This window comes from Pseudopodoces humilis, chromosome 24, assembly GCF_049639895.1.
Source record: "Pseudopodoces humilis isolate 2021_Gansu_Grassland_sample_001 chromosome 24, ASM4963989v1, whole genome shotgun sequence".
NCBI lineage: Eukaryota > Metazoa > Chordata > Aves > Passeriformes > Paridae > Pseudopodoces > Pseudopodoces humilis.
Window position 1 is genome coordinate 1,483,831 of NC_142223.1, and position 26,897 is coordinate 1,510,727.

The following is a 26,897-nucleotide window of genomic DNA, read 5'->3' on the forward strand; positions in this document are numbered from 1 at the left end:
TCTGGCACAGGGTGCCCAGGGAAGCTGTGGCTGCCCCATCCCTGGCACTGTCCAAGGCCAGGTTTGGATGGGGCTGGGAGCAAGCTGGGATAGTGGAAGGTGTCCCTGCTCATGGCAGGGGTGGAACAAGATGGGCTTTGAGATTCCCTCTAGCACAAACCAGTCCATGATTCTGTGATTTGATGATTCCACACACTGGGCTGTGCTCTGGCTCTTCCCAGGGCAGTGCCATTCTCCACGCCAAGGCACTCCCAGCTCTGTCCTCCATGCCCTGCATTGCACAAGGCTTCACCTTGGCTGCACCCTGCTCTGTGCCCTGCTCCATGACCCATTCCATGTCCTGCCTGATGCCCCACTCCATGTGCCCCCTTCCCTATCCAGCTTCATGCCTCACTCCATGTCCCACTCCATGTCTTACTCTGTGTCCCATTCCATGCCCTGTTCAGTACCCCCCACTCCACGCCTGCTCCATGGCTTGCTCTATGCCCCATCCCGTGCCCTTCTCCGTGTCCCATTCCCTCTCCCATTCCCTGCCCCTCTCCATGTCCCATTCCCTGTCCCATTCCCTGCCCCATTCCCTCTCCCATTCCCTGCCCCTCTCCGTGTCCCATTCCCTGCCCCTCTCCATGTCCCATTCCCTGCCCCATTCCCTGCCCCTCTCCATGTCCCATTCCCTCTCCCATTCCCTGCCCCCTCTCTATGTCCCATTCCCTGCCCCTCTCCATGTCCCATTCCCTGCCCCTCTCCATGTCCCATTCCCTGCCCCATTCCCTCTCCCCTTCCCTGCCCCATTCCCTGCCCCTCTCCATGTCCCATTCCCTGCCCCATTCCCTCTCCCATTCCGTTCCCCTCTCCCCTTCCCTCTCCCTCTCACGTGCGGGGGGCGTGGCCTATCGGTCACGTGGCCGTGTTTATTGGCGTGCCGCTCCCCATTGGTCCGCTCTGGGCCCCGCCCCTCGCGCAGACGCGGCGGCCATGGCGGTGCGGCTGCTGCTGGCTCGGGCCCTGCGGCTCTTCCCGCGGTGCCGCCCGCCCTGCGCTCCCCGCGCCCCCCGCCCCGGCCCCGGCCCCGGCCCCAGCCGCGACCCCGGCCCCGCGCCCGCCGCGCCATGGCGGCCCTGGCTGGCCTGGCTGCCGGCCGCCCGCCGGGCCCCGCAGGAAGAGGCGGCGGGGCCGCGGCGGCGGCGTTTGCCTGGCGCTGGCCATGGCGCTGGGCCTGGTGGAGCCGCGGCTGGAGGAGCAGCGCCGGGCTGAGGCGGCGTGTCGCCACATCCAGGTGGGAAGCGGCCCGGGGATCCCGCTGGGCAGCGCCTCGCTCCGTGAGGGGAAGGGGGGGGCCTTGCTGGGGGGGAGACCTTCAGTTACCCCACCAAGAAGGGCACAGGGGGTCGTAGCCCTCCAGACATTCTTCATGAAGGAGAGGGTGGTCCTTGATGTGTGGAGCGCCTTTAACCGGCCCATGAACGTCACAGAGTGTCAGTGCTGTGGGGAGCCATTTAAACACGCTCCCCCATGAAGGGAAGGGGGTCCTTGCTTTGGGGGGTCCCTCAGATACCCCCCATTAACGGCACTGGGGAGATCATTGCTCTGGAGAAGCCTTTAGCCATCAGCCACAAAGGAGAGGGGAATTCTTGTGAGGAGCCCCTCAGAGGGGAGGGGGAGGTCACTGCTGTGGGGAGCCCCCCAGACACCCATGGTGAAGGGGACAGCCTTGTTTTATGGACCCCCTCATGAAGGGAAGGGATTGCTACTGCGGGGAGCCCCCAGACACCTCCTCATCTCTCCCCAAGGAAAGTGGGGGGTGCTGCCATGAGCAGCCCTCAGGCACCTCTTTCTCCCCAGAAACAGGGTCCTGGGGAAACCTCGCACTCAGCAGCCTCTCATCACCCTAAAGCAGGTACTTTCAAAAGCAGGGGACTCTCCCTGTTGCCCCAGAGAGGGACGAGGTCAGGGCCCTGGTGTCATGTTCCAGGCCACTGATGTTGATCCCCAGGTCCATCCCCTCTGCCTGAGACAGACGGGGACCCTGTGGTGCTGGGCCAGGCCGTGATGGATGGTGCTGGACATATTTCCTGGGTAAAAATAGACCTTTGGTGCTCTGAGCCAGCTGTCACCCGCTCCACCAACCAGCAGACACATTCCCTGAAGTTTCTCAGGGTGCTTTCTCTCCTCTGTCCTCACTGGGTTGTTCCATTTGCTGTCCCTGTGTCCAATGACACATCCCTAGGGTGTCACCGGTGCTTTGGGCTGCAGAGGCCACTCGTTTGTATCAGTCCAGGTGACAGCTGGGGCACCACCAGACCTGTAGGATCATAAAGTGTGATGAAAACTCCAGAACAGCCTCCTGAGTGTTATTTTCCCACATCTCTTGATTTCCTTCCCCCAGCTCCCTCCTATCATGGATGCACTCTTCCTCAAATTAACCAGCCCTCTCAGTTGACAGCCACAAAAAGGCAATTGTTTTTCCTGTTGCTGCTTTTAATTGGATTTTCTTTTAAATGCTGTTTGCCTGGTTTATTTATGGAGAGGGAGAAAAGTGTAATAATGCATCTTGTCTTCAGAAGTGTTCAGTTAAACTTTTCTTTACACAACTGTAGAATCATGGAATGGCTTGGGCTGGTAGGGACTTTAAGGCCCATCTCTTTCCACCCCTGCCATGGGCAGGGACACCTTCCACTGTCCCAGGTTGCTCCAAGCCCTGTCCAACCTGGCCTTGGGACACTTCCAGGGATCCAGGGGCAGCCACAGCTTCTTTGGGCAAAATATATTTATATTCTAGATTGGCAAATGACTCCCCCTCCTGGTTCCTCTTCTTTCCTTGCAAAGGGCACCTGTAGAAAAGACTGGTTTAGGGGTAAATCGTATCTGACAAAAATACATGGCCTGCAGATGATCTTTCATGTGGTTACAGTGATTTGAGGTTAGAGTCTGATTGAGACTTTCAGGTTGGACCAACCCACCAGGATGTGCAATACCACTGAAACACCAGGTTCTCCTTCCCTGGGAGGTGTGGGATAACTGAGCGGGTTTTTCTCTTCATATTCCTTTCAGACCGTGTTTGTTGGGAAGAACAAGCCGCAGAAAGATCCCCTGAGCTCCTTCCGCTGGCAGGGCTTCAAGCTGGAGGAATATCTCATCGGCCAGCCCCTCGGGAAGGGCTGCAGTGCTGCTGTGTACGAAGCAGCTATTCCCTTCTGTCCCGGTCCTCGGGATCGTGTGGAGAGCAGCCAGCTCCCAGCCGTGCAGCAGGAGCGTGGCTCAGCTTCCCAGGGGGCTGAAGAGGAGCCTGTAGTGAAGCACCAGCCAAGAGGGGCTTTTCCCTTAGCTATCAAAATGATGTGGAACATTTCGGTAAGGAGTCGGCGCCGAATCCCCCGTGTCTGTCGCTGGGGAATTCTGGCTGGAATGTTTAATGCTGAAGTGTTGAAAGCGCTAATTATGGAGCGCAGGATGATGTGTCACAACAAAGCTATGGGTAGGTGACACTGGAGTGTTAGTGAAGAGTCCCAGAGCGAGGTAATTAGCATTCATCATCCTCTGGAATCTGCACTGAGAGCTGCTGCTGGAGCTGTTGGGTATGGAGGTGATGTTTTGGGAAGAAAAGGTTTTTCTGAGGCTGGTTCTATTAGAAAGGTCTGAGAAGGGGAAAGCCACTGCTTTCCTTTGCCAGTGATTTAGGAATTGGTGTCTTGTCAGGTGGGTTTTCTTCCTGAAGAGTCAGTGGTCTCAGGGTGCACAGTAACCTGCCTGCTGTGTCCCCTTGCTGTGAGGTGGATTTCCAAGATCTGCTCCAGTGTTTCCCAGCCCGGGTAACTGAGGATCCCGTTCCTCAGTGTGGCTCTTCCCTGTTTAAAAAAGTCCATGTGGCTTTCCCCATGTGACAAGTATTTCAAGAGAATCTTCCAAAATGCCAACATCTGCAATCCCTTGGACTCCAGAAGTACCCTGGCATTTAGCTGTGGGCTCTTCCACTTGGGTTTGGAAGTTGAAAGTGAGTGCTGAGGTGTAGTTTGGATTGCTTACGGTCAAGGATGCATTGGAAGTGACAAATAGATTTCTTTCTGCAAATAAAGGCCTTGCAGCTTCCCTAGGTGAACTCTTCAAGTAGTTAATTGCCTTCCCTGATTTTCAAGGGAGGGAAGTCCTGGAATCTGGTCTCAGTCAGTCCAGCTCCAGACGCAGTGCCAGCATCAGGATTATCTGCTTTCAGCTTGCGTTGTGGCCGGATGCTTTTGGAGCTGAAACCAACGTGGGGTGTGATTATTGTTGCAGGCTGGTTCCTCAAGTGAGGCCATCCTCGATGCCATGGGCCGAGAGCTCGTCCCAGCCACAGGCGCTGCCTTGTCCGGGGAGTACGGGACCGTCTCTGGCCGCAGGTATGGAGGTGGCAAGGTGCTCATTTTACCCCTTGATTAATTTTTGCTTAATTAGGGCTTTCTAGAATAGCTGCTGAAAGCAGGTAAAACTGGGGATTGTTAAATTTCTTGGCATGCAACAACTTGCATTGCTAAACTGTGTGGGTCAGAGGGGTTTGGAAGGGTGCACCAATAATTTGGGAGCATTTGAGGTTCCACCAGGGTGTGGTGGGTGTCTGTGGCTGTTTTAGCTTCCCTGTGTTGAAATCTGTTGGCGTTTGCTGAGGTAAAGGCTGGAGGAGCCACAGGTTAAACACCGTTTAAATTTGTATTGTGATGCTTTTTTAATTGCACCGCTGCAGTTGGTAACAGTTTGAGTGCATTAAACATCAAATGATTTCACTAATACAATTTGACTGTGAGGTTTGAGAGCTGGTTTGGTGTAAAATGGGTGCTGGACAGGGAGCTTGAAACTGTTTTAGTGCAGGAAAGCTGGTGAGAAGGAAAATGGAAATTACTCAGTTCCTACTCTTTGACCTGAGCAAACAGCATGAAGGTGGAAAATTTCATGGAAACTTCTAAATTACCTCAAGTTAGCTATCTTTTTGTTCAGAAATGCATCTTTTTGTTCCATTTGAAACAATGGAGTCCACAGGCCAGATTGTCTGATTTAAATTTCAAATCCATCCCGGCTGCCAATACAAATGCATAATGAATGCTGTGCCCGTGGCTGGCTGGGAATGCAGTAGAGCAGCCAAAGGGATATTTGACATTCAGGGGATGAGAAATCTGTCTTGCAGACAAATAGGTAACCTGCTTTTCAGGGCAGGGAGAACTTCCTGCCTGTGCCATAAAATAGAGGGTCTAAATTGATACTCCCAGCGTGAAGTTGACCTTTATTATATGTCTAACAAAGTAATTGCATTTGGGTGTTATTCTCTAGAGCAGCTGTAGCTCTTTTTGAATGGAGAAGCAGCCTGTGCCTGGCTCTGCCTTTGTTAGCAGCATGGAAGGGTTAGTGGGGCTTGAGTAAAATGAAAGTTGAATGTTTTGTGTGAGGGTTTTTATCAAAGCTTTGTTAGTAGTGCAGGTAAAGCACCTTATTTCCTGTTTGGCCATTGTGAATAGGGAAATCCAGTTACAGCAGAGTCCCTGGGAGGCTCAGTTTGCTCTGGGAGGCACTGGGCTGGATTCTGAGCTCTGGAGAAGGTGCTGGAATACACCCATTGCTGCTGTGGGTGCTCTGCATCCACCTGGGAAACGCTGGGCTGAGATGCTGATTGGGAAATGGGCCATGAAACTGCTGCCCATGTTCTTGCCCAGTGAATGGATTCCAGGATGTGTCTGTTTATTTAACGTGCAGTCCTGTAATTCACCCTGTGCAGCTTTAATCTCCCTCTGATGAGGCTTCCAGTGCAGAACAAACATGTTTGCTCACTGCTGGGGAACCCTTTGGTGTGGAGGACAGGCCATAATAATGAAAAATAATTCCAGCAATAACAGCAACGTGCCAGTGATCCACCAGAACCGGCTGAGGGATTGGTGCAATCTGTGGTGTCTTTCCTCTGCACAGAAAACCTGTCCTTGGGAGGAAGAAGCTGCAGCCTCACCCGAATATAATCCAGGTGATCCGAGCGTTCACATCCTCCGTCCCTTTGCTGCCTGGAGCCTTTGCTGACTATCCTGATGTCCTCCCTTTGAGCCTGAACCCCAGAGGGATCGGGCACAGCCGCACCCTCTTCTTGGTGATGAAGAAGTAGGTGGAGAGAAGCTGGTTAACGTGACTTGGGTACTCTGTCCCCGCAAAGCTTGGCTCTGGGCTGCTGCCAAAGAGCAGAGTATGCTCTTGGAAACGCCTCCCAGGACCTGTTCCAAGTCCTTGAGGTTCTGACTGTGCTTCCACAATGAAGACAAACCGTTCTTTTTAATAATTACCCCAAATTAAAGTGAGAAATGTGGAGTTTGTCCCCATTTGTCTGCCCTTCTGAGCCTGAACTTCACCCGTAGTCTGAGCACAGTGCTAGAGATGGAGTAGAATCTGTAATGAGATGAGCCAACACTGAAGTTGAACTGCCAGTGATAAGCCTCCAGGATGATAATCCCTGTATTTTTTTCCCCTTGTTCTGCCTAGTTACCCCTGCACGCTGCGCCAGTATCTGCAGGAGAACACTCCGGATGTTCGCCTCTCCACAGTGATGATTCTGCAGCTCTTGGAAGGCGTGGACCACCTTGTTCGACATGGAATAGCACACAGAGACCTCAAGTCTGACAACATCTTGGTTGAATTTGATTCTGGTACGTAGATCCCTGAGGATAAATGCCAGTTAATTCGCAGAAGTGTTTCGGTCATGTTGGTATTTGGGGAAATCTCACCCAGCTGTGTGTTTGGGGAAAAGAGGCATCAAACCTTTTGAATAATCTCAGGTTTAGTTTTTGGCTTTGTGTTTGCTGTCACTGCAGCAAGTCACTGATCCTGTCTGTGCCTGAGGTTTTGGATCATTAACGTGGAAATAGTGTATTGCTGAGGTGATGGATTGCATGAGCACAGCCAGCATTGACTGGAGCATCCTGGAACACCACATTTGGAATGCTGCAGGAGCCTTTGCTTCAGGCTCTTGGTTCTGTCATCTTTCCCAAGCCAGAGAGTAGAGGGAGCCTCTTAAATTCCCACCCCATGGCCAGGTTAATAGTGCTGCACCCTGGGATCATGAAACATGAGTTGGGAGGGAAGGGATGCAGCATTTTCATCGATGTGTTCTCCTGTCAGCCTCTAACAGCAGTTTTAATTACCTGAGCTCTTTTTTGGTGTGATTGAGAGTCAAATCAGCAGGAAGCAATAGGAGGCAGGCAGGTTTGTGTAATTAGGAGTGGAGGAATTTGGTTGAAGAGTATCAGGGAGAGAGAGAGACAGAGAGACCACTGGAATCCACCCTGCCTTCCTGGAGACTGACCCAAGAGGCGGGCAACACAGAGGATTCTGTATTCCTGGGGCTCAGGATTTATAATCATAAAATCATGGAATGATTCCAACCTTCCCTGGGTTGGAAGGGATCTTGAAGCTCTTCTCATTCCAACACCCTGGACAGGGACACCTCCCACTAAACCAGGTTACTCTACTGAACATCTTCACCCACAATCTTGGTGAGGGGATGGAATGCCCCCTGAGTCGGTTTGCAGAGGACACAAAGCTGGCTGTTGATGTGATGTGTTTGGTGCTGCCAGGTCCTCACAAACTGAACGCTGTTGTTCACAGCTGGCTGCCCCTGGCTGGTCATCACTGACTTTGGCTGCTGTTTGGCAGATGAGAGCATTGGCCTGAGGCTGCCCTTCACCAGCTCCTACGTGGATCGGGGTGGCAACGGCTGCCTTATGGCACCTGAGGTAAATCCCTCTGCAGCACTGCTTTCTGGGGCTGGTTTTCTGCTTGTCCTGCTGTCAGGACTAGAAGTTTTGGTGGCGTGGAAGGTTTGTGTCTCACCTTGGGTTAGGCTTGGTGAAACATCTGTGCTGAACTATGTCAAATAGACACCTTGAGCTCTAACAGGTGAAACATAATCAGTTGGTGTTAAGAGGCAGAATCAGCCTTTCCCCCCTTCACCCCAAACAAATTTAGTCTTTATTCAGGCCCCTTTCTATGTAGCTATTAAGAATTTAATGCAGCAGTGCTTGTGTTGCAACAGTAGTATTTGGCTGAAGTTCAGGGTGGTTGTGAAATTATTTACAGTTCCATTTTATTTCTCTGATGATAAGCCCAATAAAAACCCAAGACACCCTTGGTGGTGTCTGCTGGGCCTGGAGCACCTTGCCATGGTGTTGGTTGTTCACCTACAGATCTCCTGTCTCTGTGATTCCAGCAGGAGATAGCCCTGGTCATGGGCAACAGCTAATGCCTCAGTGCAATGTTCAGACTCCTCCCAGCATCCCAGTGGGCTGAGCAGTGCCAGGGGCTTAGAGCATGCCAGTAGGGAATATTTACACCTCAGATTCAGATTAAACCCGCCTTTGGACTCAGTGTCTAAGTTTATTAGAGGGAAAATGCTGCTTTGAGCATTAAAAATGGAATTTCAGCACAGAGGCTGCACTCGAGCTGTTTATTTGAGTAGCCCCCTCTCTGTGGCAGGTGATCACAGCATCACCTGGTCCAGGCACAGTGATCAACTACAGTAAAGCTGATGCCTGGGCTGTTGGAGCGATTGCCTACGAAATCCTGGGCCTGGCCAATCCTTTCTATGGCCATGGGGACTCGACTCTGGAAAGCAGAAGTTACCAGGAGGACCAGCTGCCAAGCCTGCCCGACCATGTGCCCCTCGAGGTGAAGCAGGTGATAAAGATGCTGCTTCAGAGAGATCCCAACAAGGTAAGAAGCTGTTGCCTTCAAGATATCTTCTTTGGGAATATCTCTGGTGGATCACTTGGCTTTGGAGCAGGTACAGGGGTTAATCCAGATCTCACTGCAGGATCAAAGGACAACATAAGGATCAAAGCTAAAAATGTCTTTGCTGAGTGGTGCTGAATCATTTCAGGGATTTCAGGAGATGTTTGTGTCGGGACCAGACCTCACATTGGAGTGTTACACACAACATTATATATATACAATAACAGTCTCAAAGAGCTTTCTAATTCACAGGGTGGTGCCTTTGGGGGGGCCCAGGGAGTTTTGGAGGTGCCAGTGCTCCGTGCTGGTGATGTGGCTGAGTGCAGCAGGATCAGCTAATCTCCCTTCCCCTTTTGCAGAGGCTGTCTGCGAGAGTGGCTGCGAATGTGCTGCACCTGAGCCTCTGGGGTGACAGTGTTGTAGCATCCAGGAGCCTGAAACCTGACCAGATGATTGCCTGGCTGCTCTGCCAGTCTGCAGCCACCCTGCTCACCAACAGGCTGGCAGAGACGAGCCAGGTAGAAACCAAAATGAAGATGTGCTTCTTGGCAAACCTCGAATTTGAAGACCTCTGGGCAGCAATATTCCTGTTGCTGGCTTGGAGAAGCCACTCTGGGTGAAGGAACCACCTGGAACACAAGCATCCCACATAAATGGCACTTTCTAAAGGCACATAGGAACCTGTCCTTTTCTGTCTGTCTGGAATCCTGTAGTGCTTTAGGGAACAAGCTGCAGGCCTGTGTTTAGGAGCTTGAGTTCCTCTCAAGCAAGTGTTAACCACGCTGCTTTTGTGTCCCTGCTAGAGGAGATGCCCTTGCTTCCTTACCCTCTGGGGGGAGGGTGTGTGGACCTTGCAGGTGTCCAGAGGTGCGTGGTTGGTTTTGCTCCCATTTGGGAATTCATTGACTTGTGAGTTGTGTGTTGAGTGGAGCAGATTCCTTTCGGAGGGGTGGCTGGGAGGAGGCAGTGTCTGGCTGCATTTTGCATAGGAACATCACAATTTAGACAGCATACAGAAATCCAAGCTGGCAAAGGGACCTGCAGTCTCTGTTCTTGGGGTAACCAGGCTGGTTTGAAACTCATTTTCTTCTGAGCTGTGAAATGACAGCCTGAAAACTTCCTGATGAGGTGCTGCCTGGTAACGTGAGCGTCAGCAGCACTAAAAACCTCGCAGTTGTACGCAGGAGAGTGGAAGCACATCATCCTCAAAACCCGCTTATCGTTGTTCTTAACTCTTGTAGCTCTGTGGTGGCAGCTGCCCCAGGCTCCAAGGCTGAGTCAGACTCTCCAGTTAGGGATAATTCTCCAAACAAAGTGAAGTTGGGCAGCAGCCCCTGCTTGAAGAGCTTAGTGTGATGCTCTGCTCTTTTACCTGCCTGTGTTTCCTTCAGTGAAATAATATCCTTTGGTGGGGAGGACGGGAGAAATCAATCTTTAAGTAACAACAGCCATGGTTATGAAACAGCATTGAATTTCATGGCTATAATTGTGTTTAGAGGAATTCGGGGGCAAAGTTATTTATGCTTGTCGCACAATAAATTAAAGATTAAGCTCTGTGGCTGTGTGGGTTCTCTCAATCCAATTTGGGCTGTGGAGCATTGGTTCTGGGGTGTCTTAAATGAGAATTCAGCTCTTCTCAGTGCTAACTGTGGAAAATGGTGTTTGACTCCAAGTGGAATTTCCTGAAGAGGAACAGACCTTGCCTTGGGGATGTGTTTTGTACTCTCCTGCATGGTGAACTGCTCCTGCAGTTTCCAGGTGGATGACAATGGCTGATACCCCCAATCATCACAGGATAACCTGCACTCAGGGTTCTGCACATTATTCTGGTGCAGCTAAGAGCCTGGGGAACCGGGGTAAATGACCTCTTGGGGGGGAAAAGCTGCAAAAAAAGACCTTTGTAACATTGATCTGACCCAGCCAAAATGTGTGCTGCTGTTTCTTCCATTACTGAGCTCTTGCAGTGTGTTTCTGCTGCCTTTGCTTTGTGTGTGCTTGGGTCTGGCAGTGAGTTCCATGCCCTGGACACTCTGTAGCTTTTTGAGGAGTAAATGCTGTTGCTGTGTGGTGGATCTCTAATCTGAGCTCTCTTTCTGCCATGAATACAATTCCCATGCCTTTCCCTTTTTCTCCTGGGTCCAGTCTCTATACCAGTAGGGATCAGAATTAGGGACTGGAGCCATCCAGTGTGTTTGTATTTGCCCAACCAGGGTTTTATCTGCGCTGATGAACTCCACTGGTTGGAAACTTGCTTCCCCTGGTTTCAATTCCATCCTCAAAAATGGCCTAAAATGCTTGTTCTGCAGCTTGTCCCCCTGGTCCTTAAATCCCTCTTAATGCTTCCCTTGTGCTTGCATTTTGTTGTCCCCACCATGGTTCTGCTGAGGTCAGACTTCCCTTTTGTTTTCTTTCCCTTCTACCTTCCGCTAACGAGACGTTTTTATGATTCTTCAGCGTTTTGGGTGCTTTTGTGGAGTGCAGGTTAAAAGTACAGGCTGTTAATGCAACAAAGGCTGCAGTGCTGTCTGTCTGCAAATGCCTGGGGTGAGCAAACTGGGACATCTCCCAGCACATCCCTCCCTCCCTGTCCCGCTAATCCCTGCGCAGGCTCTTGCCCCTCACTGCCGTGTTTGTTCCCAGAGTTTGCCAGGACTGTGGCATTGGGAAGGGGGGTGGCTGGGCTGGATTTCTGCCCTTCCCCGGGCAGTGGAGTGTCCGGTGCACTTTGATCCCTGGAGGGAGGCTTGGCAGAGGCAGCCGGTGCTCTGCCCGAGCTGGGAACGGGCTCTGCAGCACCCCTTGCTGCCTTCCCAGGGTGGGAGTGTGCAGGTCAGGATGAGGCCTCTGCTCTGGGCTGCCTACAGCCAGCTGCTGCCCCGGGGAGCTGGGCTCTGCTCTCCCAAACCAGCTGTGACCGCTATGGTGACCGCCTCACACCACAGCCTGCGGCCCCCGGCCCTTCTGGCCACCTCCAGCTCTGCAGCCAGTGTGCCTGCAGGCTTCCTCCAGGCCCTGGTCCCAGGGAGCAGAGCCCCCAGCTGCTGGAGCTCACGGTTCAACGTGCCCCCCAGTGCCCTGCTCGTGGCCCGGCCCGTGGGGGTCTGCTCCATGATGAGGCTTCCCCTGCAGGCATCAGCGGAGGGGCTGGACGTGGCGTTTGTGGGTGTTCCGCTGGACACGGGCACGTCCAACCGGCCGGGAGCCAGGTAAGTGCCATCCAGGGGAGCTGCTGCTTCCCTCTGGCCATCGGGCACGGCTCTCCTGCGGTGAGAGGAGCGCTGGGAGCGATGCCAGCCGTGCCATCGCCCAGGTTCGGCCCGCGCCAGATCCGCGCCGAGTCCGCCATGGTGCGGAGGTACAACGGCAGCACCGGCGCGGCACCGTTCGACTCCCTGCGGGTGGCCGACATCGGGGACGTGAACGTGAACCTCTACAACCTGCCCGACAGCTGCCGCCTCATCCGCGAGTCCTACCAGGAGATCGTGGCCTTGGGCTGCGTGCCCCTCACCTTGGGTAAGGAGCCTGGCTCTCCCTCTCCTGCCACTGCGTCCTGGCTCCGTCAAACTCCGTCATTCAAGGCAGGCTTGGCAGAAGGGGAGTGATGAATCCATCCCCTGCCTGGGCTGTTGTGCTGTGTCGTGGGTAAATTCACAGGCTCTCTGCACTCAGAGTGTTCTGTGATGCCTCCTCCTTTGGGTCAAAAATGAGGAGGATGGCTCAGTGTGTAAATACAACCACAGTGGCGTGGTTTTGGTGTCCTGTTGAGCAGGCTTTGTCCTTTGTGTCCCTCCAGCTGAGCGAGCAGCAGGCTTTGCACGAAGCCTGATCTGGGTGCACGTTCAAGTTCACAGCTGTTACTGCTTGGCACGGCTGAAGGCAGTGAGTGTGTGGATAACGAGGGGCAAGTCACCAGTTACAGCGTCCTCAGGAGCTGATCAAATGTCTATTTATAAGCCCAGTCAAGGGTTCTGCTCCACAGGCTGTCCCTGCTGGCAGTCCTGCATATCTGGTCCTCTCTAGAAGGAAAACCAGAAGAGAACTTCTCAGGAGAAGTGAGAGGAAGCAACCTGCACCTGGGAGCGTTAGTTTTCCTTTGGCAACAAAGCCCTGCATAAATAAGTGCAGGATAAATGCAAAGAAGGAGAAAATTACTTAGGAATGAAAATAATGAGCGCTGAGCAGCTCTCATAGTGTATTCTCCCTCTTCCCTGTGTCCTCTTGCAGGTGGAGATCACACCATAACATATCCAATCCTGCAGGCCCTGGCGGCAAAGTAAGTTTCTAATCTAGAGATGGAGAGAAAGGACCTGGCAAAGAGCCTCAGGAAGGCTCCTGGTTTGCTGTCCCTGCTGTTGGCAGGGCCACCATGCACGGGACAGGACTGATGTGGCCACCTTGTCTCGACCAGGCACGGTCCCCTGGGGCTGGTGCACGTGGATGCCCACACGGACACCGGAGACACGGCTCTGGGGGAGCGCATCTACCACGGGAGCCCGTTCCGGCGCTGCGTGGAGGAACGGCTGCTGGACTGCGGCCGCGTGGTGCAGATCGGCATCCGAGGCTCTTCCTACGACCCCGATCCCCACAAGTACTGCCGGGAGCAGGTAAACCGATCTGCACCCAGCGCCGTGGGCTCTCCCTGCCGTAAATACCACCTCAGTGCTTGGCTTCGGGAGGGAAATAAATGCATTTGTGGCCTCTCGTTCCATGCCAGCGGTTTGTCTGCGGGACAAGCACTCCCAGCTCACTGAGTGCTGAGTTAAAGTGTGTGTGGGGAGTGGAAGGTGTTTCCAGGTGTACTTCTGCAGCAATGAGGACTGTTCCCGGTAGATATTCCCCAGCAGGGCAGGGGATGCTCCTCATCTCCCCCTTTTTCCCTAAGCAGGTGCCTGTGTTCCCACAGGGTTTCCGGGTGGTCCCGGTTGAGGAATGCTGGATGAAGTCCCTGGAGCCTCTGATGAGGGAGGTGAGGGCGCAGATGGGGGACAAGCCCATGTACATCAGCTTTGATATCGATGGGCTGGACCCCGCGTACGCCCCGGGCACCGGCACCCCGGAGATAGCCGGGCTCACACCTGCGCAGGTGAGGGGGACACCGCTGCCCTTCCCCTGGGAAAGGGATCTTTTGCTCCCTTTAAAGGAGGTTATTTCACCATCACAGCAAAGTCGAAGTTTAGAGAGGCCAGGAGGTGTTTCCTTATGGCGATGAGGAAGGGAAGTGTAGGACTGATATGCTTTGGTCTGTAGAGGTTGGGTTTCCTTACTGGAGTATGGGGAAAGCAGAGCCTGGGGTGGTCTGCTAGGTCAGATGTGTTTCTTGATCCCAAATCCATTTTTTTCCCCCTAGGCTTTGGAGATTATTCGTGGCTGCAAAGGCCTGAACATAGTGGGGTGTGACCTCGTGGAAGTGGCACCAATGTACGATGTCTCTGGTGAGTCTGAAGATGCCTTAGGGCAAGAGAAGTGCCTGGCACAGGCTGGGGGTGAAAGCCAATGGATATACAGATTTTTTCCTGTTTTTTGTCTTGTTTTTTTAGGCAATACAGCCCTCCTGGGGGCAAATCTACTGTTTGAGATGCTGTGTGTCCTCCCAGGAGTGAAGACACTGTGAGGGCAATTCCCACCTGCCCTGGGGCAATGCTACTCCGTGTCCTCAGCCAGGCTTTCCATGTCCCCTTCCTTCAGCCACCTGCAGCCAGCATGGGCTTTGCACCATGAAATAAATGCCATTTACCACTAGAAAAGGTACTTTTAGGCTGGGAAAATGTAGGGAACAGGCTAGACACCCCTTTTAACTGGGGTCTGGAGCTTTGGAGTTGGCCTGGGAAAGGGACAGATGAGGCTAATGCCATTTTGCCTCTGGAATGATTCATTCAGCTCACAGGGCTCCTGGGAAAACTGTCACTGATAAAAGGTTTGTCCCATTAGGATGTCACAGCAGGACAATGAATGTAGAAGAAGGGAGGACATGAAGGAGGCCTGAGCCTCCTGCTGAGCAGGGAGATAATTTGACTGGATTTCCTGCTGGTGGAATAATCAGAAGTTTCCTATGGAAGGAACAGTTTAATGCTCCTGAAATTTCTGAGAGGACATGGAGGTGAGGTTAGTTTGTACATGGAGACACAGAGCCACCTCATCACACATTAAAATAGTTTATTTTGGTTGCGAACCTGTAATTGTCTTAAATCAAAATGACATCAGTGCCTGTTCACAAATACAAAAACAAAACAAAACAAAACAAAAACCCCCAAAAATAAAAAAGACAAGTTTGCCAAATAAGTTAATTCCCCCCCTCCCAGTATCAAAAGTGCAAAATAGGTACCTAGTTCTCAGTCCTACTTGTCAGGCTGCGCTCGTGTCCTGGCTCCTGTGGGTGAAGGGCAGAGGCAGGGACAGGGAGGAGTTTGGGAACAACCTCCACTCTGGGGCTTTGCCTCAGCTCCGAGCACTGTGCCATCACTCAGATCTCACTAGGAAAGTGCACTAGGTCCCAGTCTCCTCAATCTTTGGATTAGGAATCACCACGTGTGGAACAGAATCGCGAGTGTTCAGAAAACGACGGGGGTGACGGCTCACGGCTGCTGGGAGAGGGCAGATCCTGGGATAAGCAGCTCTGACCCTGGTCTCGAGACAGCAAACACCCAGAGTGCCACACTGGCACTGCAGCCAGCTAAACCAAGGGGCAGAGCAGCTTGGTTTTTGTTTCAACCCAGGCAAACGTTTCCATTAAAATCCAGGAGCTGTGCTCCTGTCCAGCCGCAGCCGGCACAGGTGGATTGATGGAAGCACTCCCTCAGCTCAACCCTGGCTGAAAGGGGAGGTTACCTGTGCTGAAAAGAAAATAAACCCAAGGATTCTGGCAGCGTGCAACACACACAATGGATGTGAAGGCCGTAAAAGCCTTCTCCCCTTCCTCAGGGTTGGGCTGAATTGCCTCACTGTAGCATAACTAGGCACTTTTTTCTCATGAGTTGAGGGTTTTCTCTTTGTTTCTGATCAGCTGAAGAGAAAGCAGAGATCCAGAGAGCATTCTTCCTCTACTGCAAATGTTTAAGACATTATGTGGAGCCTTTTGCTGGGCTAAAACCTGTTCCAGCCACATCCTGCATGGCAAGCTGTGGGAAAAGTGCAGGAGTGCTGTGATTGCTTCAGCCAGGTGGAAATCAAATCTAGAAGCATCAGGCTGATGTTTCACTCTATCTCTGCTCTCTGTCAGCATTGCCTGTGCATGCTCACAGGAGCTTCACAGGAGCTCCTGGGCAGGGAGAAAACCTCACCTTCCTTCCTTCCCTCTACTTTGGTGCCTCATTCTACAGCCCAGAGGTTGATTAACCTCACGTGGGGATTGTTTGTGGCATCGCAGCCTTTATTTGAAGCACGTTTTACAGGGGATCTGAGGTACCTGTGGGGGTTGGAGCGTGCCAGTCTGCTCCCAGGATGGGGAAATGCCATCAGGCAAGGCTTTGGGAGCAATTAGGGCATGTAGGGAGTGCAGTGACTGGAGCATTCCCGGCTTCTGTGCGGGATCAGCTCAGGGCTTGGCAGTTATTTCTACTGACTGGCTGCTCTGCTAAGATGGTAACTAAGGTGGCAAGGGCTGAGTCTGGAATGAACACCACGTGTTCACCGAGTGCTCTGTGTTCCAAGCCCTGTGGCAAAGGCCACTGGCTCTCATCCCTGTGCTTTGGCAGTGCCTGACGGTGCCACAGGGCTCCAGATCCATGGAAGGAGGAGGCCTGGGTGCCACTGTCAGCCCCGGAGCAGGGAAAACAAAGAACAAACCGCACAGGATTTCTGTCCTGGCCACAAAGAGAAGCCCTGCTGCCTCGCTCAGTCACTTGAGGAGTGTTAAGCAGCCACGAGGCTGCTGCTTGTCCTCCCTGTGCCTTTCCCAGGGCCACCCTTTCCCTGTGGTGTTGGAAGCAGCTGTTGGGGCACTGCTACAGCAAAGCATCGTCCAAACCCAGGGCTGTGCATCTGCTCTAACCTCACACACCCCCACCACTTCCAAAAGAAATACCCAAGCAAACAAACACAAAGCCACGGGAGCAGCCTGAGTGTGGAGAAGTGGAGGTTTGGGGCAAGAAGGAAACAGGTGGGAGGCTGAAACCCAACATCTCAACCCCTGACTAAACCAAAGGAGCTTCACACGCACGCAACGCTCTGATGATACAGCACTTCTGGGGCAACATTTCAAGAATACAATCGTTGGAGGATGAGGTTCCTCGATACAAAGGAAGGTTGGTTGGTTTGTACTACAGCTGGAAAGGTGTTTGCAAGGAGCCCAGGTGGCTCCCTGGCAGCTACGTAGAGGTTTTTTACACATCTACTGGCTCATAGCAGCTCACGCCTACAATCTGAGGACGCAGGTAAAGTTATGGCTCTAGGATACATCGTCTAAAATCGACAGAAGCAGAAAAGGCATCTGAAAAAATCAACGTGACATTTAAATGGCTCAACACTTTGACAGTATTTTACGGCTGTGCCCTTTCCCTCCCTGTTATGGTTCAGCCAGTGAAGCTGCAGGTGGAACCATGACACGAGGAGCATGAAACATGCAGATCGCCCACGAGCCCGCACCACGGGGGAGTCCCAGCTAATTTTTGCGACGAGGGAGATGCTCCTGACCAGATTCTGCATCACTTACCATGGGGAAAGCCGAGAGAGTACGACTGCCTGGTGGGAGGAGGCCTTTCAGAAGGGCAGGGCCTGGAGGGTCTGCAGGGTCTTGCCAGAGTTACACCATGCACCATGGGCTAAGCACACGGGGACGGGGAGGGAGAACCGCGATCTGGCCTGCGCCACCGGCCGTGGCTGGTGCGGACCCAGGGAAGTCACGGATTTCTTCAACCGAGGTAAAACAAGAGGTGGGACGGGGGTGACTGGACAAGAGAGGCAAAACAGATTTCTTGGCTCTTCGGTTGTACGGCGTCCAAACGCACGGCGGGGCGGTGGGGGGGCACAGGGGTGCGCTTGGCTGCGCTCCCGGGCTCCGGACGCGGGAGGTGTGTTCTGGTTGCCGGCCCCAGGAGAGTTCATCTAAAACCTAAGGTCCATTCATCATCACGCTTGTTTGAGTATTCCTGGAAAGAGCTGTCCCTTGTCATCTTCATAAAAAGTTTGTCCCCTTAGAATCTCTGTAAAGTCCCTCAGTCTAGTGTGGGCCACGAGGGGATATAGAACCTCTGTAAGGAACCCTCTAGAAGGCGTTCCATCCAAAAGGATAATTTGTGTAATTTGTTTTTAATGGATCTAGATCCCGGGCTGCAGGAGGATTTCCCTCTGGCTTCCGCATGTTGTAAAGCATCGTAATCCTCGCACGTTCCCAGGGTTCCACCCTCGTCCCCTGATCTGTGAGGTTTAAAGAGGCAGAAGTATTTCTTGTGGCCGTTCAGAGCCAGGACGTAGCCCGTGTAGTCACGCTCGAGGAAATGCTTGTCGTACTGGTTTGGGATGGGGGCTGCATCCTGGGCAAACTCCAGCAGATACTCCAGCCACTCTCGGTGCTTGTCCAGGCTGAGGAAGGAGAAGTGAAGAGAGCTGCTCCTGGGGGAAGAGCAGAGAAGATAGTGGGATTAGCACATGTTGTCCTGGGTCTGGCTGGATTCCTGCTGGACAGGAATCGTCAACAAGGGCAGGGCAGTGCTGTGATGCCACAGCTCCTTTTTCAGCTCAGTGTATGCAGCCCTGTCATGCTCTCTTTGTCAAAACACGGGTACAGCCAAAGTGGCACCAGCAGCTGACCCCTCTGGCCACCATCACCCAGTCTGGCTGGGAACAGACAGGTTTTTGGTGGCTCATTGCCACTGGTGAGGGCAGAGGTCACTTCACTTGCCAGAAGTGTTCACTCCTGGCAATGAAGCCAACCCTGCTCCTCACGTGTCACCAGTGCAGCGTCACACAAGTGGTTAATACAACAACAGAAGCCCAGGAGAGGGCCTAGCTCACCCTGTGAACGTGTAGACTTCCAGGGCAAACTTCTGGAGCAGGGGGGTTTTGGTGGAGTTGGACAGGATCAAGACGACGTTCATGTGCCCTGGCCTCAGGCGCACCAGGTTACTGGTGTAGTTGATGTCTGTTAGCTCAGTCACCTCAACAAAGCCCTTTTTGGGAATCCTGCTGCAACAAAAAACCAAGTGAAAGGGGTGCAAGGGACTGGGAACAACTGAGGATGGAGAAACTGTGAGCCCGTTATGCCAATCCATCCCTGTGCCCTGCAGCAAAAGCCAGTGTAACTGGTGCAATGGCTCGGTTTGCACCTCCCTCAGTGAGTGGGTCTGACCTTCACCTATCCCCTGAGGATGCTCTCTTGGGCAAATTAGTGGGAATTGTTTAATAAACAGATAAGTGTCTCCCTGTCCTTGCTGGCTGCACACTGTTCCTTGCTGTGCCTGCACTGCCCTGCACAACAACTGCACTAAGAGCAACTTCAGCACTTCTCTGCTCTTCACTAACCCTCCCTGCACAGGTGCTGCCTGAGCAACGCTTCTGCAGAAAACATTCTGGAGAAGTTAGAGAGGGAACCTGTTACTCTCTTTGCTGAAGCTCGCGTCGTTCTTCTCTGTCTTTGCGGCCGTTTCTTCTTTCCCCGAGGGTGGAGCGTCCCTTGAGTCACTCGAATCACTGCAGAGGAAGGGGGTTTTGTGTGTTTAAGGCCTTGGGGTTGGACTGAGGAGCTGTCCCTGAGGGCATTTTGGTGTGCACTCACCTGAAAGCCTGAACAATGACGGTGCCAAAGAGAATGAAGAGCGCAGAGAAGAGCAAGGACAGGAGTGGCATCATTTCTCGCCTGAGGGGAAGATGTGCAAGCAGCAGTCAGGTCTGTGAGTTCACATTTTCTGCCTCAATTTCAGTTCCTGCCTACATCAGGTAACACTGTGTGCTTTCCCCAGAAACTCAGCTTGTTTCTTGGGTCTTAAAGACCATCGTGTTTTTGAGTGCTGTCCTACTCCCACCCAAAAGGAGGCTAAAATTGGATCTGTTTTAAAATAAGGTGAGAGGGAAGCAGTGAATACCAACAATGGGTGCCCAATCCATACCAGTTACTGTGAAACAAACTGTCCCAGCAGTCTGAGATGTAGTCCAGAGTGGAGTAGAACCATCGGATGAGGAACATCTGTTCAAAAAGAATGAAAAGTGAAAAAATAAATGACAAAACTGCTATAAAGAGCTCCAAGGGGTTCAAAGCATGCCATGAGCTTCCTTCTGTAAGCAAGAAATCTTCTAAGAGTTTTGCCTTGTTATTTTAAAATATAAACAATGCCTCTGAACAGCCATAGTGGGACTGTCCACAGAGGTAACAGGGATGTCAGGCATCTGGAAAGGCTCTGCACTTACAGGAGCGAGCTCGTCATTCAGGTCTGCCACGACAGTCTCTGATGAGAGAAGGCCAGGATCTGTCCTCAGCTGGTCCAGGAGATCCAGGAGGATGAAGTTGTCCTCTTTGCTGCCTTGCCAGGCGTCCTCCAAGGCTTTATAGGCAATCTTCCCTGCGTTATTGCGCCTCTCCAGAATGACCACCTGGATGAGCCAAGAGCATGGCAGATGTCAGACAGCAAGGGGCTTTTGTTTTCTTCTAGACATGATTCATCTCAAACCACTGCCCAGAATCAGCTGTCAGATTGGTGCTGTAGGTACAGCACCAATTAAATGACAGGCTAAGAGAAGAAGGGATTAAAAAAATAAAAGGAAACCCTCACAGCTGATTTTCCGTGGTACTTCTCCTCATCCATCAGCAAGGCGTCTGCAAATTCCGGCTGCCGATCGCTGTAGATGTGCACAAACTTCAGTGTGTCTTTTGTGTTGGCCACAGCAAAAGTCAAAAAGGCCTCATAAGCCTCAGCAAACTTCTCTCCTTCCCCGGTAAGCAAGACCACGCAGTGCCTGGGTGACACAACGAGATGTGGGATTAAGAGCCAGTCTGGAGGTGAGAGGGAATGACCAACCCCCGTCCTCTTGCCAGAACAATCCTGATGAGCCAGAAACCTCTCTGACTCTGTCTGGATATTGAACATGATCCAATGCAGTCATTGCTCTTTTCCCTCAGAATCAAACCAAAAGCGACTCTAGGAGCAGCCCCAGAGCCTTGGGAAACAAAACAGGGACGCATCACTTACTTCCGCTGACGGTGACTCTTCTTCACAGGACACAGCTCCTGGAACAGCCTCTGGCTGGTCAGTCTGGCCACCATGAGGAACTTATTCTGGGAAAGGAAGTCATCAATGAGCTGCTTCTTCATCTCTCGTGCCTGGCAAGGACCAAGAAAGCAGAAGTCAGACGAGCAGAAAGAGGAGGGGAAAGATATTGGATGTTCCTGGAGAAGGCTGCCTGCCTTTGTGGTCCTCCCTGCAGCCATCCAAGATGTTTTGAGGCCCCAAGACTGAGAAGTTACATGTGTCCCTCCTCCCCAGCAGGCTGGAGTGACCCAAACTTCCCCTGTGCTAACATTCCCTCTCCTCCTCCAAAGCTTGAGTTTAAGCTGAGCTCACTCTTCCTCCAAACTGCACCACTGACCACCCCCTCACTGCCAGCTCGGTCAGAAACCCCAGCTCCCGTTTTCCCTAAGCTCTCAGAGAGGGCTTGGAGTGATACCTGCACAACATCAGCGGGCCTGTCGATGTGCTCCTTGAAGATCATCATGGTGGGAGTGTAGACATTGATGTTGTACTGGCTGGACAACTCCTCAGTGCCCCGGAGTCCGACGTACACGTACCCAAAGGACAGGTAATCCCGGTAGGCAAAGGCCGTCAGCTGGGTGGGAGGAAATCCCCAGCATGTGGTTATGTTACAGAGTAAGCACTTTCTCCCCCAGGTGCCTGTGGTGGCTTTGCTCCAAGAACACATCTTGCTGTTTGAATGCCATCAGAGGTGCTGTGAGAAGAACAAGCCCTTCCTCTCCCTCACTGAAGCAAATTTTTTGTCCTCTTAGTCATTGTGGCAGGAGCCTCTATGGATCCACAGCTTTATTTACAGCCTGACGTGTTGTAGGGTAGCAGGGGCTTCTTAGGAAATGGGGTTTTCAGCAACTCCAATTAGATGTGCCACAAACATCTCTCATTCCCAACAAAAGCTGTGCACCTGTGTCGCTGCTACCTCTAAACACACCAGCACCTTCACACCCGTGAAGGGTAAGTGTGGCAGGACAAAGAAACAGACTCCTAACAAAGCTGCTCACCTGGCCACGGCATTTACAACCTGCACAAATCACCTTGCTCTCCCTGAAGCAGTCAGTGGTGTCTGGAGGCATCAGTCCACCTCTGCTCACGGCAGTGGCGTGTTTTAATTTGGAACATTTATAAGCAAGTCAACAATGCAGTGAGAGAAATGTCATTACCTTGTATAACAAGGGCACAACTGGCATGTGATCAAACAGCAGCACGTGGGGCTTGTTGTCTTTCCTCCAGTCGGACAGAAAGCGGATGTAGTTTTTATCTGTAATCTTTAGACAGAAAAAGAACTTTAGTTTAACCTCTGAGCCTGGAAGAGCTGTCCAGCTGCTGCAGGAAGCAGACTGTGGGATGGTCTTTCCAAGATATATTCCTGATTAATGAGTGAATTAAAACCATCACTCTTGACCTTCCTCAGACCTCTTAGTTACTGCAGCCTCTGTTGATGCCATTCCAAGTCATTGCCAACAGCACTGTTATTCTCCTGTTTGTTGGGACCACATTCTTTAATTATAAAATGGGTTAAAAGGCACCTGAGAGCTCCATGAAACCTGCTCTGTTTCAGGTGTGATGCCTCTCAGAATGGACTTAAAATGGCTGCAGCTACTGTAGAAGGGGAGATGATCCCTCTTTTTGGGGGAAGAATAACTCCAATACCCAGAAGCTGAGTCAAGAGCCTGTTGGGGAAGGTGATCCTTGGTAAAGATCCCAAGGGAAAATGAGGTGAGGTGAACAAGGCCACAGGCAGAGGCCAGGCAGGTGAGAGTGCCACATGCAGGGGCAGTGGGATTTTTAGGACTCTGTCAGAAATCACCAGAAGGCCGACATACAGGAATATTTTATCAGTTAGGAGGTTTTACTTATGACTTGAAAGGGCTCATGCTGCCAGCTTGTTTCAAAGCTCTGAAGGAAAACTGGACAAAACAAATGGGACCCTGTGTCAGTGAGTTTTAGTGATGTGACCTCTGAGGTAGTGAGTGGTCCATAATTTGCTGGATGAAATGCCAGGAGAAAGCAGGAGAGAAGTGAAATCCAGCAGGTTCCTGTCCTAGTGATAGCTTGGGTAGAGCCCTGGCAGCTGTGGGGTGTCACAGCTGGGGTCAGCTGCCACTAGAATCACTGGTGGGACCATGTAGTGGTCACAGGATCAGCTCTTTTCAAGGACAAGCGTTACAGAGCTGCGGGGTGGGAACGCTTCTGACAGCTCCAGGGTTTGGAGCTTTGTGACACAGATCAGCTTGGAGCCTGAATTAAACAGATTAGCCACCAAAACAGCCAAGGAGAGAGGGCTCTCCAGGCAGAGAGGAGCAGCAGCACCTGACACCCCTGTTAGACCCTACCTTTTCAACAAGATTCCCTGGCAGAAGGTTCTCCACGAACTGCCGCAGGTTTTCCCGAACCACAGCGTTGTGGAAGAAGGTTATTTTCCCATTTATGAGCCCCAGCAGGGTTGGAGTGCTGTGGGCACCCAGGTGATGGGCGAGGCGCCGTTCGTACCCCGCGTGGACGACGCCGATTCCTGCTCCTGCAAAAGGAGAGCACCCGCTTCACCTCTGACATCCCCAGCAACCCAAATGCCCCGTGGAAAACTGATGACCTGCTCCTTTGCCCAGCACCCTGCTTTGGAGTTAGGAATGTTTGGGAGAGCATTAGGATAAAACCCTGAGGAAATCTACAGGGTCTAAACTGGGTCACAGACCTGAAGGCAAACCACTGCAGCCTCACTGGGTGAGGGACACACACCCAACCCCAACAACCTCATCCTTACCCAGCGCCTCCAGTTCCTGAGCAACTTCCTTCCACACAGGCTCGATGTGGATGCAGCTGAAGCACCAGTCTGAGGTGATTTTAATGAGGTAAGGCTTCTTGAAACTATCTGGCACGATTTCATTGACGTAGTGGGAAAAGTGGAGCAAATACTTCTCGTCGGAGGTGTCGCGCCTCTCGGAATTGAAAGGGAAATGGAAGAAGGACTCATCAAAATAGAAACCATCGTGGAAGCGGTGGAACTGGCGATGCTGCTGCTGAGAGAAGCCCTGGCTTTCCCCAGCATCTCCGTAGCGATCATAGTTTGCCCTCTTTTCCTCGTTGGAGAGAATCTGGGAAGCAAATGATGGAGAAATGATTGTCTGAACCCATGAGGGGGAAGTGGCCTGACTGTAATCCCTCAGTAAATAACGTAAGGAATGTGCAGCCTTTGCTGCACATCAGAGGATAAATATTTTGGGAAAAGGAAGCATCACATCCTTCTAGGCTCACTGTAGGAAATCAGGGTAAAAATAACCCTCAAAGCCTGAAGAAAAGGAGCCCTTAAATCCAGACTGCTGTACCCACTTCTGTCACCAACAGCTCCTTGGGTCTGAACATCCTGTGTTCTGAGCACAAACACTCTTTTCTGTGTGGCTTTTGCTGGTGTCTCTTTGAATCTGGAGGGTTCAGCAAGTGCCAAAAGTTTCACTGAGCAGCCAGAATCCCTGCAGAGAAACTGCATTTTTTAGCAGGGAAATAAGGATTTATTTTGATTTCCATGGGCTTGGCTGCCACAAACTGAAGCGACCAATTTCCAGAACATGCAAATAACTACTGCTAAGAATAATCTGAGGTGACCAAATCCCTGTGGTGATGATGAACGTTGCTTACATCACTCCAAAATGCTTTTATGTATGTGTGACACAGTCAAGACGCTGCCCAGCCAGGCAGGGCTTGGGGAATACCCACTCCTTCATCCTTTGAGGCTTTTTAGGCAGAACAGGGCAGACCTGTAGCAAAGTATTTGCAGCAGAAACCATGCTGGTGACTCCAGTGGCTCTGTCAACAAAGCTGAGCAAACTTTTTGTGTGGGTAATATCCACCTCCACAGAGTCAAGCACTTTTCCTACACTGGAAAAACACAAAGCCATGTATGGAAAAATAAGGTCACTTAATGTTAAAGAGTAGCAGGAGTTTACAGGAAGCATGTGTTACCTCGTAGGCCTTGCTAATCTGGATGAATTTGTCCTCTGCTCCCGGGTCCTTGTTTTTGTCAGGGTGCCTGTGGGGCAAGAACCAGAGGAAAAGGGGTCAGTGTGGAAGCTGTTGGCCTCTGTTTGGAGGTGAGGACATGGGCAGTGAGGGCGTGCAGTGACACCCCCGAGGTTGAGATCAGGTTTATACCCAGCATGTGCTGTCCCACAAGCCATCCCAAAGCACAGCACTGGGATGGGGGCTGTGTGCCCCTGGACCTGTCCCTCTGTCTGCTCCATCCCCAGCAGCCTGAGCCCAGGACACAGAGCGTGTCTCCTCCCCAAAAACGCCTCCCTTGCCTGCTGCCCTACATAACTACCGAGTTCTTCCTTGAATCACCTCCTGCCACGGCCTCAGGGATGTCTCACACAGAGCAACAAGGGCTCTAAAAGCTGCAGGTAACCCTACTTTATTAATTTTATTTCTATAGCCTGCCCATCACCACACACCACCTGCATGAGGGGTGTGATGTTTGCACATCCAACACATTTCCCTTCCACAGGGACTGAACGGCCCTTGCACATCAAGGTATCAAGCTGAGACTTCCAGCCTCGTGTATTAGAAGTTCCCAGAGATATTTTTCTCCACACAGGCAGGCTCTAAGAGAACTTTTCCCCCCATCACTTGCCTCTGGAAGGACTTTCGTCCCTTGTAGCCAGACTCCAGGAGAATTCTCCCACCCTAGCCAGACTCTGGGAGAACTTTTTCCCTTTGTAACAAGGCTCTGGAAGAACTTTTTCCTGTAGCCATACTCCGAGAGAATTCTCCCACCACAGCCACACTCCAGGAGAACTTTTCCCTCCATAGCCAGATTCCAGGAGAACTCTACCCCCCCGAAGCCAGACTCTGGGAGAATTCTCCCACCCTAACCAGACTCTGGGAGAACTTTTCCCCCTGTTGCCTGATTGTGGGAGAACTTTTTCCCCTCGTAAGCAGCCCCTGAGCGATGTCCTCGCCCCGCAGCCAGGCTCCAGAGGGTTTTCCAGCACGCATCGCTGCCATGGAGCATCTACGTGTGTCAGGCTGGCTCCCGGCCTTGCGAGGAAGCCGGGGCACACAGCCAGGCGAGGCGGCTCATGGCACCACGGCCCGCGGGGCCTGGCGCTGTCACCGAACCCCCTCCGGGATCCGCTCCCGGGGCCGGGCGGACGGGGTGCAAGGGCAGCACGTACCATTCGCGGGCGAGCCGCTTGTAGGCCTTCTTGATATCGGCCTGGCTGGAGCTCCGGCCGACCCCCAGCACGCGGTACGGGTCGAATTCTCCCGGCGCGGCCGCTCCCAGCGGCGGCAGCAGCAGCAGGAGCAGGAGGCAGGCGGCCCGGGCCGGCTCCATGGTCCGGCGGGCCCCGCGGGCGGAGGGAGCGGACGGGGCCGCCCTCCCGCACCGAGCGCCGCCGCTTCCGGCGCGCCCGCCCGCCGTCCCCATGGAGACACCGAGCGCTTCCGGGGAGCGCCGGCTGCTCGGGCCCTGCGGGAGCGCTGCTGTCGGTCCGGAAGATGTGGCAGTGCCCTGGGCTGTCGGTCCGGAAGATGTGGCAGTGCCCTGGGCTGTCGGTCCGGAAGATGTGGCAGTGCCCTGGAATGAGGGTGCCGGCGGCCGGCAGCGCCAGCCGTGTCCTCGGCCCGGGAGGGGATTGTCCCGCTGGGCTCCGCGCTGGGGCGGCCTCGCCTGGGATGCTGAGGGCAGGTGCGGGCCTGTAAAAGTCGCAATAATATAGGACCGCAATAAGGCCGTAATGTAAGGAAGATATTAAGGTGTTAGAAAGCGTCCAGAGGAGGGCAGTGAAGTTGGTGAAGAGTCTTGAGGGGAAGAGGAGCGGCTGAGGGCACTTGGTCTGTTCAGCTGGAGGAGACTCATTCCAGTTACAGCTTCCTCGTGAGGGGAAGAGGAGAGACAGGCACTGATCTCTGCTCTGGTGACAGTGACAGCACCAAGGGAAGGGCTGGAGCTGTGTCAGGGAGGTTTAGGTTGGATATCAGGGAAAAGTTCTTTCCCCT

General features: G+C 52.7%; 3 protein-coding genes across 4 annotated transcripts; 2 read left to right on the forward strand and 1 right to left on the reverse strand.

Annotated features, from left to right (window-relative positions):
• The first annotated feature begins 975 nt into the window (after nt 1-975).
• On the forward strand, nt 976-10,286 carry PINK1 (PTEN induced kinase 1). Its single transcript, XM_088066615.1, is given in 9 exon segments — nt 976-1,172; nt 1,174-1,276; nt 3,052-3,351; nt 4,273-4,376; nt 5,929-6,111; nt 6,487-6,650; nt 7,609-7,736; nt 8,476-8,712; nt 9,090-10,286. Coding segments are annotated over 9 exon segments (1,677 nt in total). The 3' UTR covers nt 9,351-10,286.
• A 1,197-nt stretch (nt 10,287-11,483) lies between these two features.
• On the forward strand, nt 11,484-14,474 carry AGMAT (agmatinase (putative)). Its single transcript, XM_005528271.3, has 7 exons — nt 11,484-11,936; nt 12,041-12,243; nt 12,955-13,003; nt 13,139-13,334; nt 13,634-13,813; nt 14,078-14,162; nt 14,268-14,474. The coding sequence occupies exons 1-7, from the start codon at nt 11,566-11,568 to the stop codon at nt 14,339-14,341; spliced, it is 1,158 nt and encodes a 385-aa protein (XP_005528328.1). The 5' UTR covers nt 11,484-11,565; the 3' UTR covers nt 14,342-14,474.
• Nucleotides 14,475-14,866: 392 nt separating this feature from the next.
• Nucleotides 14,867-26,325, reverse strand: DNAJC16 (DnaJ heat shock protein family (Hsp40) member C16). 2 transcript variants are annotated; one of them, XM_005528272.3, is made up of 14 exons: nt 26,072-26,325; nt 24,861-24,927; nt 23,665-23,995; nt 23,237-23,421; nt 22,064-22,168; nt 21,322-21,480; nt 20,847-20,977; nt 20,430-20,613; nt 20,068-20,250; nt 19,770-19,846; nt 19,439-19,519; nt 19,255-19,353; nt 18,679-18,849; nt 14,867-18,276 (listed from the first exon to the last, which is right to left on the reverse strand). In XM_005528272.3, the coding sequence occupies exons 1-14, from the start codon at nt 26,323-26,325 to the stop codon at nt 17,880-17,882; spliced, it is 2,424 nt and encodes an 807-aa protein (XP_005528329.2). In that variant the 3' UTR covers nt 14,867-17,879. The 2 variants fall into 2 exon arrangements, with proteins under 2 accessions (XP_005528329.2, XP_087922548.1); XM_088066422.1 differs by having other exon boundaries at nt 18,679-18,846; nt 26,072-26,282.
• Between the last annotated feature and the right edge of the window lie 572 nt (nt 26,326-26,897).